General features: G+C 56.1%; 2 protein-coding genes across 8 annotated transcripts; one reads left to right on the top strand and one right to left on the bottom strand.

Annotated features, from left to right (window-relative positions):
• The first annotated feature begins 167 nt into the window (after window positions 1-167).
• NUDT17 (nudix hydrolase 17) lies at window positions 168-5,584 on the top strand. Of its 6 annotated transcripts, XR_012062887.1 has the most exons (9): window positions 169-397; window positions 598-781; window positions 1,016-1,041; window positions 1,191-1,283; window positions 1,543-1,641; window positions 1,868-2,004; window positions 2,376-2,528; window positions 2,639-2,796; window positions 4,142-4,747. XR_012062887.1 is itself a non-coding variant. In XM_015246247.3 (8 exons), exons 1-8 carry the CDS (start codon window positions 218-220, stop codon window positions 2,736-2,738), a joined length of 972 nt encoding a protein of 323 aa, XP_015101733.2. In that variant the 5' UTR covers window positions 169-217; the 3' UTR covers window positions 2,739-3,180. The 6 variants fall into 6 exon arrangements, 4 of the variants coding, with proteins under 4 accessions (XP_072802787.1, XP_072802785.1, XP_015101733.2 ...); XR_012062888.1 differs by lacking the exons at window positions 2,376-2,528; window positions 2,639-2,796 and adding an exon at window positions 5,035-5,584 and having other exon boundaries at window positions 168-397; window positions 4,142-4,289; XM_015246247.3 differs by lacking the exon at window positions 4,142-4,747 and having other exon boundaries at window positions 2,639-3,180.
• On the bottom strand, window positions 2,772-12,312 carry PIAS3 (protein inhibitor of activated STAT 3). 2 transcript variants are annotated; one of them, XM_015246285.3, is made up of 14 exons: window positions 12,094-12,312; window positions 9,035-9,452; window positions 8,791-8,875; window positions 8,512-8,562; window positions 8,182-8,272; window positions 7,539-7,673; window positions 7,221-7,326; window positions 6,559-6,632; window positions 6,265-6,425; window positions 5,271-5,404; window positions 5,022-5,190; window positions 4,741-4,874; window positions 4,500-4,537; window positions 2,772-3,949 (listed from the first exon to the last, which is right to left on the bottom strand). In XM_015246285.3, exons 2-14 carry the CDS (start codon window positions 9,447-9,449, stop codon window positions 3,683-3,685), a joined length of 1,860 nt encoding a protein of 619 aa, XP_015101771.1. In that variant the 5' UTR covers window positions 9,450-9,452; window positions 12,094-12,312; the 3' UTR covers window positions 2,772-3,682. The 2 variants fall into 2 exon arrangements, with proteins under 2 accessions (XP_015101771.1, XP_006212497.1); XM_006212435.4 differs by lacking the exon at window positions 12,094-12,312 and adding an exon at window positions 11,391-11,505.
• Between the last annotated feature and the right edge of the window lie 271 nt (window positions 12,313-12,583).

Here is a 12,583-nt window from a genome sequence, read left to right as displayed (position 1 = left end):
AGATTTTAGAGGTGCTCCCCTTTGTCATTTATTTATTACCCGCATGGATAGCCCCCAAGTGTCACACCTAAATTTCTCCGGAGACGTCCCGGAAGCCGGGCTTCCCGCCGGCCCCGCGGGGCGCCGGGAGGGGAAGCGCGGCCGGGCCGGCAGAGGGCGCCGCGCGGGCCGCAGCGCCCCGTCCCCCGCCCCCGTCCGCCGCCCCCGGGGGCGCGCTATGGCCGCGGCGCGGTTGCTGCTGCTCCGCTCCGGGCGCCCCGAGCCCCTGAGCTTCTCGCAGAGCGTGTGTGGCCTCCTGGGCGCTAGGCCGGGGCCCACGCACTGCGGCCTGAAGCGGGGACAGCTCGTCCTCTCGGACAGGCCATTCCCAGGCGCGTCGGCCAGGCTTCCGCTCCAGGTCGGGAGAAGGGGCTTCGCAGCGGGCAGTGAAGGGCCGAAGGGCGCGACTGGGATCGGGAGGGAGGCGGGGGCTTGCGGGCCGAGCCCATCGCCCCGGCTCGGCCTCCTCCCCCATCCCCCCGTCGTGCGATGCTCCCCAGTTTTTGAAAGCCCCGCCCGGCTTCTGAAGCGATAACCCAAGTGGTTCCCTCCCGCCAGCGACCCCCTTTCTGCCCTTTTGCGGCCCTGGACCAGCAGCCCGGGGCTCCTGGGGCCGAGCTGCCCACGAATCGAGGTGTGGATCTGGGTGTGGCGGTCATTCTGCAGTCCAGCGATCAGACCGTCTTGTTGACCCGAAGGACACGCACCCTCAACGTTTCACCCAACCTCTGGGTACCCCCAGGTGAGCGCCCTGAGGACAAGGCCCTGTCCAGGAAAGAAACTTCCCCTTCACCCAACAGTGCTATCCCCAGTCTGAGAATGACAGAGAAGCAGGCCCAGAAATGTAGTAGGTCCCAAAATCACAAGGGGCTGCAACAGCGTCTGTGCCCCCTGGAGGAGGGGGCGGTGTAAATACTGCATGGGGTCCCTGGCCAAGGACACCATCATTCACCTACTGGCCCCACTGTTGTTGCAGGTGGGCATGTGGAACTTGATGAAGAGGTAACCGATCACCTTACCCAGCCTGCACCCTGCCCTGAAGGAGGGACTGTGTCTGGGATCACCTTGGGTGGGGGCCAGGGGAAGGGCAAACACAGGACTTGGAGGAGTCAGGTGCTGGCCTCTCTGACCTCCTGCCCTCTCTCTCCCAGCTGTTGGACGGAGGGCTTCGAGAGCTTTGGGAGGAGAGTGGACTACAGCTGCCCCAGGGCCAGTTCTCTTGGGTCCCTCTGGGGCTATGGGAGGTGAGACAAGGACCTGGGAGAGGTTTCTTCCTACTTAAACAAGAACCCTCGACAACTTCTAACCCACCGAAGCCCACAGAACTGGCCTAGCTGCTTTGACCACAGGGGAAATGATGGTGTCTGGGTGTCTGAAGTCCCCAACCCCACAGCCCTTACCCGTGTCCCTCTTGCATTGTTTCTACTCTCCACTTCCTTGGCTGCATTTACAAAGTCTCAAGGGACAGAAAGTTCTTACTTTCGCCATTTTCTTCTCTCTTAGTCTGCCTACCCTCCTAGGCTGAGCTGGGGTCTCCCCAGATACCATCACATCGTTCTCTATCTACTTGTCATCTCCCAGGAGTCACAGCAGCAGCTGCAGGTAGGGCTGGCAGTAGAGGAAGGAAATGGGGCTTAGGAGACCCAAGCAGACTGGTTCTCACTATGGCTAGGGTGGGGGAGGGGAAGGTCAGAGATAAGCAAGAAATCCAATAGCCTCTCCCCGGCCCCTGCCCCAAGTCTCTCCACTCCACCTGTGGGTAGGCTGTGATCAGAAACAGGTCTCCTGAGAAAGCCCGTGACTAAGGGATCAACATGTCTGGCCCCAGGCCCGGATCCAACCAAACCCAGGAGAGGTGAGCGCCTTTATGTGGCTGGGACCAGATGTAGCAGCTGCAGTGGCTGCCTCAGAGGATGGGACAGAGACACCCAGACATCTTCCCCAGGACCTACCACCCTCTGTCCCGTAAGTAGGAGCTTCTCCCTAACCCTCCAACACACCAACACATACACATTGAGAAGTTCAGCTTCTGTCTCCTCCTCAGGAGAGAATTTTGTTTTGTGGGGGAGATTTAGGGAGTTGGTTAGCTGACAATGAAGAGAGAACATGAGATCAAAGATACTGCCCATCATACTCCAAGGGTTCCTGCTCCAACTAGCCAGCACCGAAGACCTGGGCTTCAGTCCCACTCTCTCATAGGGGCAAGTCATTTAACCCTCCTCTCTGTAAAAGGGCATTAACACCCACCCACCTCTCCTCCCTTTGGTGGTTGGGAGGATCAGATGAAGTGGGTGAAGCCACAAGGCACAGCACAGACAGGAGCTGTCATTCCGCAGTGCGGTGGAACTAGGAGAGGACGGAGGAGCTCGACCTCTGGCCTTGCCCACGTCCACCCTGCTGCGGACCACCCCAGCCGTGGCCGACAGCCAAGAGAGGGTTAGCACAGGGACCAAGTTTGCCCTCAGGCTCTGGCTGCAACACCTGGGCAGGTAAGGATGAGGCCCTAAGGATTCCACAGTGTTGGGCAGAATGGTCTGGTGTTTTTATGGGCATGGGGGAGAGGAAGGACGAAGGAATAACTGCTCTTGAAAATCCTCAGTGTGACACCCCTATCACGTGGAAGTGGAGCTCCCTCAGACCCGGGGCCAGCAAAGGAAGAACAGAATGTTGACCCTCTCCCCCCCGGACCAGGAATCTGATACCCCCCTCCCCAGCCCACCTCCGTGACACTCTGAACATTCACAACCTTTATTATGGGTGAGAACTTTGTTACAACTGTGGGAATACAACATAGGTCCCAGGCCCTAGAGGAGCCTGAAAAAGGAGCTGGGGGAGAGCGTGGGTGCTCACACCTCCCAGGAAAGGTGCAGAATGATCCACCCTGACCACAGGCCCGTGGGCCTTTAGAAGCTCAGGCCTCAGGCTGGTCAGCGTGAGAAACATTGTGAACTTAAATATATAAATAGAGACCCAGGCGATTGGCCAGGCCCTTCTCCCAAACCCCTGGGGATCAGGGCTAAGGCCTTATCCGCTTCTCAGTCATTACTGGGAAGTAGGAGGCAGGGAAAGTCATCTTTGGAGTATTTTGTTTTTTCTTGTTTATGCACAAAAAATCTGCAACCCAAAATAGAGTTCTCTGTCCATGTGTCTGCCCGTCTCAGTTACTCCACCTGTCTGTTTGGCCAAAGAGAACGGAATGGACATGAAGAGACAATGGACATGGGGAAGGAACAGAGCCGGCTCTGGGGAATGAGAAGAGAGGGCACCTAGGGGACACGAGAAGGCCCCCTTCCCCGCGAGGCTCTACACAGTCAAGGCTGAGGATTCAGCCCTTTCCCCAACTCACATCCCACCCCATTTGCCTGCTACTGCCTAGGTTAGCATACCCAAAGGAATGTGCGGCCCTCAAAGAATACGAATACGTCCAAAAACAGACACCCCGAGTTTCCTTCAAAAGGGGTTAAATATTAACCCTTTGGGTGCTGGACTTGTCAGGCAGAGATAAGGCCAAAAACAGGTGTCCATGAAGGTCTCTCTGGCCTTTGACCAAAGCCCCCGAGGGGTCAGGGTGGCCAGGGGTTCAGACTCCACAGCATACTTGCTCAGCTGTCAGGAGGCAGTGAAGGTTCCCAAAGCCAGGAACTCAGTCCAGGGAAATGATGTCTGACCGACAGCCGGTCAAAGAAGGACCTGAGGGCAGAGGTCCTCCGTGCCCCTCCCTTAAGGTCCCCCCAGGGGCCACGATGCTACTGACGCGGCCAGGAGGGGGTGCTGGAGTGGTGCTACGGTGAGAGCTCCCCAGCGTGGGGGCTAGCGGGCCCAGAAAGTGGGAAGGGGTCCCTCGGTACTGGAAGAAGTGGCCAAGGGCATCCTGTTCGTCTAGTGAGGTGATGACAGAGGGACCGTAGTGCTGGGAGGAATCAAGAGCATGGTTTAAGAGATCATCTGGGCTGTCCCCGCCTCCCAATCCCTTGTCTCAGAAATATCATATGGGATGAATCAACCCCTTGGGATCCCAAGGTATTCTCTGAGAAGCGGGAGCGCCTCTCCCTGACTCTTTCCCCACTTCCCCGCACCCTACCCCTATTCCCTGCCTTCCCAGCCCCACCAGCCTGCTAGGTTCTTGGCCCTGTGGGCGTGTGAAATGTGTGGAATGTCCGGCTGGGGCAGTCGTGGTGCTCAAGTGCATATGGCTTTGAGGGGTGAGCAGACAGGAGCAGAACTGCGCCAAGAACTCTGGAGACAGAACAGTAAGTAATAGAGGACAGAGGAGGACACGGGTGAGAATCCGAGGCAGTCCCAGTGGGGCCTAGGAGGGAAATAAACTGCCTGTACTGCCCCCTCTCCTCCACAAAGAGGCAGATTTAGGTCCCCTGGGGAAAATAGGGGGGAGCCCTCAGTGCCTAGAAAGGAAGCTTCAGAGATCTGAGATGTTCATGGGAGGAGAAGGGGCTACTTACCTGACTCTCAGGCTGAAGGAAAGAAAATAAATCTAAACCTGGTAAGAAAAGAAAAATTAAAATTAACTTCCTATCTGGCCCCTTCACCACCAAAAACAAGCAAACAAAACACTCAAACAAGTTCCGTGGACTGTGGCCCTTTGCGAGACGGCCAGAAAGCTCTGAAAAGGAGCAAGGGCTCTGAGCCGGTTCTGGGGAGGCTGTGGCGGTGCAGGGCCCCACCCTGTGATCAGCGTCATACCTTGGATATCAGCCCCCAGCGGGAAGGCAGGTGGGTACTCGTGTAGCGGGAGACCGGACAGGAAATCGCCGCCCATCGTGCCCACAGCAGGGCTCCGCAGCACCGAGGATGGCTGGTGATCAGACGTCAGGACTCTGTGAGGAGAGAAGGAAACACAGATGCCCTCACGCAGCTCTGCCTCCCAAGTCCCCTCTGTGCCCCAGGGTTTGCCCAGTGATCAGAAAGCACCCCCGACGCCTTCCCTGCCCCTTCTGCTGTAGATTCAGCCTATTTCCTCGTACCCTTTGCTTCCAGGTAGAGCTGGGATAGCAGCTGAGGTGACAGGACAGTGCTTTTTGGTCGGGGGCAGGTCCTCCTCATCTGATGAGCTTTCTATTGTCAAGTCAATCACTTCAACCTTCTTCTTATTCTCTGATGGATTGCCCTCTTGGACTGGGCTATACTGGACAGCTGTGGGTAGTAAGAAGACTATGTCTCAGAGAAGAGGCCACCCCAGACTCAGCTCAACTGGGAGACAGGGGGTCACTCACCATCCAGCCCATACCCTGGCGGGGGGCAAACCTCAGATGCCTCCTTCTTGGGTTTCATTGGGCACCAGGATCCGTCTTCCATGAACTGGATCTCATCACAATCCGAGCAGGAATTAAGAATCTCCATGAATAAACTGGGGGAAAGGAGAGATGGGAACTCATGTGGCCGGGAGATGGCTAGAATAGCAGCCAGGGAGCTCTGGGACTCACCTTCCTGAACCTCAGCTTCCTCATCTGTAAATCAGGGATAGCATCCACCCTAATGACCTCTCTGAGTTGTTGTTGGAATCAAATAAAGTAAGGTGTGTAAAAGAGCTTCGAAAACTTTGAGTGCTAAGTTTTAAAATAAATACATTCTAAGCACCTGTTCCGTGTAGTACTAAGGACAAGACAGAAGGAGCGGGGATACAGAACTCTGTAAACCACCTCAAAAAGGCACTGGGAATACGAATCATAATGTAGGCTCTGGAGGCGGATTAGGAACAGCAAGACAGCACATCCAGGCCCTCAAAGAACTAGATTGCTGCACTCAGTGAGAGGTCAGGTGGTTGTTACAGGAAATGCATTCGATACATTGGCTCTGCCACTTACTAACAATATAACTTTGAGCAAGATACTCAATCTCAAAAAAAAAAAGAAAGAAAGAAGAGATACTTAGTCTCTCCAGGCCTTAGTTTTCTCACCAATAATGCCAGTACCCATCTCACAGGGTTACCGGCATCTCACAAGATTCAGTGAGATAAGATATGCAAAGCGCTCAGCAGGGTGCCTGGTATGGAGTAGTCCTCAGTGTTGGAGATACATACATATAATAAAGGGGACAGATTTTATATACATATATACATTATATTTATATAAAGGAGACAAATAGGTTACGAGTTGGGATTCATGGGAGGAGAAATAAGCTATATATAAACGTATATAGCCATAGAGAGAGAGAGAGTCCTAGTGGACTGTCCAAGGCAAAAGGAAGCTGAATGCAGAATGGCCCTACCCATCAATGATAAGAGATTCATAGGGAGCCTTCTTGTCACACACAGGACATGTCCACGTTGGCTTCTTCTCATTCATCTGTAGATACAGAGCAGCATCGAAGCTCTGCAGGTGGGCGCAGGTGAGAGCACGACAAGGGACAGTCAAGCGCATCTTCCCTAGCTGAGGAGAGATGAGTTCAGAGGTCAGAGTCCCCACGTCCCAGGGAGCCTCACTCTAACAGCCTGAGGAACCCACATCTGAGTCCAGAGGCTTAACCCAACCCTCCACCCCTTCTCTTCTCCCTTGTACCCACCGGGCACATAAGTGACACCCGGAGACTTGTGGTGGCCACCTCACTGTCCGGATCAGCAGTCAGTTTCTCCTTGACTGTAACAAGAGTAGGGCCAGAGCCATGGGGTCAGCAAGGCTGGATAGAAGCCCAAGGGTGGGAAGAAACAGATGACTCTGGCTGAGAGACAAGTGGGAAGAAGCCCTTTGGGAGCCAATGGGATGTCACGTGGGGGCAGTCTGTGATCTGGATTATGAAGGCTACATGGGAGGAAGGGATTCCCTTCAACCCCCCCACTAAGCCCCCGAAGATGCTTAAATACAGCTAGGTGACGCTTTGGTAGAGATGACCTAGAGGGAACTGAAACATCCCAAGAGGGTTAGATTAGATGATACTTAAGACTCTTTCTAGTCTGAAGAACCCATGTTCCAGCCGGGGCTGGAGTCAGGGTCTGTGCGGTGCAAAGCCAATGTGTAACTGGGAATGCAGGGGTGTCACTCAGTGCCTGGGAATGGTCCGACTCTTCAACCACAGAGATCAGTAAGGGACACAGGGGGAGGGTTGGGGTTCATGTGAGAGGTGAGGCAGGTGTCACAAGGCGGGTGTGAGTTTAATTATGAAGGCTGGAGGGCCAGGAAGAATTGGCTCCAGGGCAGAGAGGAGAAGAGGGACAGGCTGCTACTCACTCAGTGCCCGGGAGTGGTCTGGGTTCCGGATGCCCTTGGCTCTGAGTTTTTGTAGAAGGGTCCCTGCAGTCAACTGCCTCACCAGGTACACAGACAAGGAGTAATTCTACTTGGAGGTGGGGAGAAACAATTAGCCTCTGCTTTGCACACCACCACCACCCCACCAACACCCCCTCCTTTGTCACAAGAGGGCCAGAGACAGCAAGCTAAGGCAGAGAGACCCATAAAGAGAAAGGTATTTCTGCAGCCCAAGACACTGGGTGACTCCCTCTCACCCCCTGCAGGCTTTCCCAGGCTCCCTGCCTCCGCCACGCTCACCCGTCCAAACTCAGATGACCAGTTGACCACGATGGTGTTGGGAACAGTGGCTGAGAGTCGAGCCAAGGGCGTGATGTTGATGGGGCGGCTGGGCCTCTTGGGCTCAGCCCCATTCTTGGTAGGGGGAAGGTAGCCCTGGAGAAGGGAGGGCCTGGTCAAGACGTCCTGCCTTAGGCTCCTTGCTCCCTGGGGCGGTCAGCTCACCCACTGACCAAGGAGATGGGGGCCCATTCAGTGACTCACAAAGCTGGGGCACTACCTAGGGTTCAATCCCGGCGGAAAAGGAGAGAGCTTATTCAATGGCCAAAGAAATAGGAAGCTGCTCACTGAGCTCTTGAGGAGCATGGGTAAGAGTAAGGAGACCCCACTTCTTCCAACTCTCAGCTCTGGGCGCATCACTTCTGAGAATCTTCCCTCAACCTCTGGGTTAAACCAATGTCCCTCCTCCTCTGGATTCAAACAGAACGCTCGTCCAGCCCTGTCTTAGGACTCACTAGATTATACTGATTCAGTCAGTAAACTGAGCACCTACTATGTCCCAGGCACTGTGCCAGGCATGTCTCTTTCATAATAGGTTTGTAATTAACATCTAGGAACTGAAACAGGGAAGGGGTTACTGCCAGAAGAAGGGAAGAGCACTTACCGGCAAAGGGCACAGTTTCCCATTGACCTTGACAAAGAGGTTGGGGGGGAAATAATCCTCCTGGGGACAGCTGGTCTCACAGAGACAGAACCTGGTAAGAGATGAGAGAAGATGAAAGGGTGGGAGGCAGTTTCTTGAACTGAATCTCAGAGAGAGGCAGGGAACCTCAGTAAATCAGTGATGGATATCTGTAGCCTTCAGTTTCCAGAAAAGAGTCCCAGGGCGGGGGTGGGTGTGGAAGAGCAGGGATATCTCCTAGTAGGACCTGTCATACCCTTATTTCATTCCCACCCTCCATGGGAGCCCAGCAGAGAGGAAGGATCGATTCACCTTAGCTGCACCTGTATGGTATAATCGCATTTGGCTCCTGGTAGAACCTCTCTGGAACAGGGAGAGAAAAGATGTCAGTATGTGTTCCCCGGAGGGGAGGGGTGAACAGACAGAGACACCAGGGACAGAGAAGAGGCATACGAGAGAATCAGAGGCAAAGCAGGGGCAGGAAGATGGAGAGGAAGGAGCAGGGCAGAAGAGAAGACAGTCAGAGAGCGGAGTCTAAGAGTCTAAGGGTAACTACCCAAGGAGGAAGCAGGAGGACTGAAAGCGATGTACCTGGATGTAAGAATCTGCTGCACTTGCTGGGGGGTGAGGGCAAAGGTGAAGTGAGCTTCCTCAAACCGCTGGCTAGAAGTGGATGCTGAGAACACAAAGGAGCAGTTATTCCCAAGCCCATGCACAGGCAGCCACAGAAGTTGCCCTTATCCTGGGCTGCTGAGCCCACAGGACTAAAGCCTAAGAAAGGCCTGTGGAAGAGGCATGGGATCCGGGAAGACTGAGGGATCACAAACAGCCATACCGAGGGTGGTGGGCCGGATCAGCTCCCCGTAGATTTCATAGAAGGGCAACGGTTTCATGGTTACATCAGGGTGCACAGGCTGGGGCAGAGAGGGGTGCATGTCCACTTCACGCTTGGGGCCCAGTAGGGTGCCAGGGGCCAAGAGGGCCGGGGGGATGGGAGCTAAAGGGCCAGGAGAGCCTACAGGAGGGGTGCCAGGGGGCAGAGAGAGCAGGGAAAGATCAGAGGGCCCCAGGGTCTTCCGGGGAAAGCGTCGTCGGTAAAGCTCTTTGATCTTCATCTGGACGCTGGGGGCACAGCTGGACTTGAGGAGGTGCAGGGCCTTGGCCAAGAGCTCGTGCTTCCGTCCACTCTTGTTCCGGCCAGCAAAGCCGAGGAGCACCTGGAGCTCAGACACCCGGAAACTCATCACCATGTGCTGTGGAGAGCAGAGAAGCTTGAGAACCCTACCTCGCACAGGCCTGTCCTGCCAAGGACACTGGGCTGAGCTGCTAGGTGGGCAGTGCCTCTATGCATCCAGCACTAATCAGAGAGGTGCTTTGCAGCCAGTGGATGACTGCAAATATGACCAAAAGGACCTCTACGTCCCATTTTAGCAACCCTCAGGCCAGCCTCACCATTACCCCAGAGCCTGAGCAACGCCATCTCCCCCAGCCTGGAAGTCGACCAGGTGAGGACAGGGTGCAGACAGCAGGCCATCCTAAAGCACACCTCTGAGTCCACTTCCGCGGCCCACCTCCATTCCTGCCTTGAGCCTGGACTCTCCGTTAAGCTGCTTATCTCCTCTCCTGCCCTTTCTCAGACTCTCAGACCCATCCCAGCCTCTTGGGAAGAGGACAGGAGACAGGGAGAAGGAGGGGGAGAAGAGGATTCAGGCCAGATAGCTCCACAGGGGAGAAAGGGGCCAGGTGGCTGGAGGATTGTGCCACTCAGCCCACCCCTCCCAACACCTCAATCCACCTCAGCTCTTTTCCCCAAGCCTCTGAAGCTTTTGTAACCAGGGTTTTCAGGTCAGGGTTCAATGCTCAGAACGCCCCCAGATCCTTTCTCACTGTCATTAACATAACTACCCTTCCCTCAGCCCTATTTTTCTGGGAGGGAGGCAGGACCAAAATTTGGAGTGAGGGTGTTCACAGCAAAATGGGGCATCTAGGTATCTACCCTTCCTGTCTACCTGTTTACTCCATCTGCCAGGAACCAATATTCTGCTTCTCTCCTGCACAGAGAGAAGTGATCCTCCCCCTCCGCCAGAGGGGCGGGAGAAGAAAGGGCAAAGCTCTCAACAGAGGCCCTGGAGAATGAGGAGCAGGCATGGGGCCCCTAAGCCAAGGTGCAGAATCTCACACTGGGCCCAGTGACTAGACCTCAAGCCTGCCCAAGGCTGTGGCTCCATTTCAAAGGGCAGCATAAAGCCAAGAAGCAGGGAAATGAACCCAGTGCTTCTTAAAGGTTCTGTCATGTTGTCCTTGGATAGTTATTCTCAAGAGTCTGTGTGGTCGTGGCAAGCTCTCTCTTTAAAGGATTCCCTTCTGCGAGTCTCTAGGAGGCCCGGCCACGGGCAGGCCTTGCTAGCCCTCCACGGCTCTTCACCTCCGGCGGTGTTACGGCTTTGGGCTCCTCCTGAGGAATGTGATTAAAAACTTGCTCCTCTGCCTCTCTCCCCATCCTTATTTCCTCTGTTCTGTCTTTATTTCTCCATTAGTTTTGTCAAGAACTTCTCCCTTCCTATCCCGTAGTTTCACACTCCTCTGTCTCTGCCCAAAGATCCCGACTCACTAAGGCAGGACCTCCCTCTCAGCCTCCAGGATGCTTCTGCCCCACCCCTCGATCTATCCGCCCGCGCAGCCCCGCCCCCTAGATCTCAGCCGCCTACTGGTACTTCCCAAGGCTCAGATCCCAACAGCAGCCCCAAAGCCTCTATCCTCTCAGCGCATTTCCCCCTGGAGCCTTCCGTACCTCTGCCCCACAGTCCCATCCCAACATGTGCCCCCTACTGTCGAATCTCTGGGCCTTGATCGACTCGCGCTGCCTCTGTAGCAGCTTTTCCTCCTGACCCTACCCCTGCATCTGCCCCTACCACCAAATCCAACTTCTACCCCTCGTCCCCGCCCCCTGCGCCTCGGCCCCCAACAGCTGCAATTCCCTCGGCCCCACCCCTGCATCTGCCCCGCGGCCCCGCCCCCGGAGTCCCGCCGCAGCCCCTACCTCGCCCGTAGCCACTTCTCCCATCCCCAGCAGCGAGTCCCCGCCACGTCTCCAGCCCCCACCGAGCCCTCGGCACCCCGTCTCGGTCGCTTCCCTGACTCGGCGCTCTGCCGGGCTCAGTGCAGATGGGGATGGGGGAGGGGGCCGGTACCTTTAATTCGCCCAGCTCCGCCATCTTGAGACATCGCAGGCGCCCGAGCCCGAGCCCGAGCTCAGGCCCAGGGACCGGCGCACAACTCTCCACCTCGGCGCCGGCCGCAAATGCCGCCTGCTCCGCCCCGTCCGGCCCCCTACACCTCCCCTTCCCGGCCCCGCCCGCCTGGTTTCGGACGAGCCCCAGCTTCAGCCCCTCCCTCCACAGCCGGACCCAGCCCCTGCACGTCTTTGGCCGGTGTGCAAGACCGGTAGACCCGGAGGGAGTGAACAGCCCGAAGGATCGCGGGGTCTCCAGGAAAATGCGGAGAAGGTGGACCCGAAGTACCTGGGAGAGGGGGCTTTGCCACGGCAGAATGGGGAGGGGATGAGCTTTTAGGGAGCCAAAGGTACTTGAAATGTGGAGGGAAAGTATCGAGAAGTGCTACATCTCAGAGAAATGGGAGAGGGTGTAGCGAAGTTGGAACAGATACCCTCATCTCCCTCACTACAAGTTTAACCAGCTAAAATCAAGAGTTATACCAACTCGGGAAACGGGGAGATCTGATCCATTTTCGGGAAGCTATGGAGTCGTGAATAGATCATTTCAAGAAGGCTTGTCTCAATTCTTCACCCCTTCCCCTCCCCCCCCCACAGTGTAGCTCGTGGTCTGGCGGTAGAACTCCGCAGCAAAAAAGTTTGGTGCGGAGCGCGGGACTTACCAGTGCAGTGGCAGGGAGCAGGGAGGGGGCTCAGACGGCTCAGAGGGTGGGCTGGGGCGGTGGGGGGGAGGGGGCCCGGCGCCGCTCCCGCGGTCAGCACGGCTCGAGGTCAGTCCGGCAGCTGGACGCTGCAGCCGCAGCTCCTCCTGGGCGGGAGCTCCGCCCGGCCCAGCGCTGGGGCTGGGGCTGGGGCCGCCCTCTCCCGGGTAAGCCCGCCTGGACCGCGGAGCAGTGGGGAGGGGCGGAGTCTGAGGCGGGAGAGGGAAGGACTCAGAGGCAGGCCCTGGAAAGATTAACTCCTCTAGTGAGTGGATCGAGAGAGTCGTTCTTGGATCTCATCATTCTCACTACTCCTCTGACCCTTGTGCTGCTGTATGCGCTTGGGGTGGAGGCAAGGTGCAAAGAAGACTGTGGATCGGGAATCTGATAGCATACAGAGGTGCCTACTTAGAATGAGGCACTCTCCCTAAGGGAAAGAAAACCTGGGCTA

This window comes from Vicugna pacos, chromosome 21, assembly GCF_048564905.1.
Source record: "Vicugna pacos chromosome 21, VicPac4, whole genome shotgun sequence".
Taxonomy (NCBI): domain Eukaryota; kingdom Metazoa; phylum Chordata; class Mammalia; order Artiodactyla; family Camelidae; genus Vicugna; species Vicugna pacos.
The sequence above is the reverse complement of the archived record's forward strand: the minus strand, read 5'-3'. Positions and strand labels throughout refer to the sequence as shown.

What these genes read in the sequence shown, in the direction of transcription:
- NUDT17 (XM_015246247.3), top strand. Translation starts at nt 218, where the DNA reads ATGGCCGCGGCGCGGTTGCTGCTGCTCCGCTCCGGGCGCCCCGAGCCC. An exon ending in ATGTGGAACTTGATGAAGAG is followed by an intron (nt 1,042 to 1,190) that starts GTAACCGATCAC and finishes TCTCTCTCCCAG; the next exon opens with CTGTTGGACGGAGGGCTTCG. An exon ending in GACCTACCACCCTCTGTCCC is followed by an intron (nt 2,005 to 2,375) that starts GTAAGTAGGAGC and finishes GTCATTCCGCAG; the next exon opens with TGCGGTGGAACTAGGAGAGG.
- PIAS3 (XM_006212435.4), bottom strand. Translation starts at nt 11,414, where the DNA reads ATGGCGGAGCTGGGCGAATTAAAG. An exon ending in CAGCAGATTCTTACATCCAG is followed by an intron (nt 8,563 to 8,790) that starts GTACATCGCTTT and finishes TCCCTGTTCCAG; the next exon opens with AGAGGTTCTACCAGGAGCCA. An exon ending in GGGTGTCACTTATGTGCCCG is followed by an intron (nt 6,426 to 6,558) that starts GTGGGTACAAGG and finishes ATCTCTCCTCAG; the next exon opens with CTAGGGAAGATGCGCTTGAC.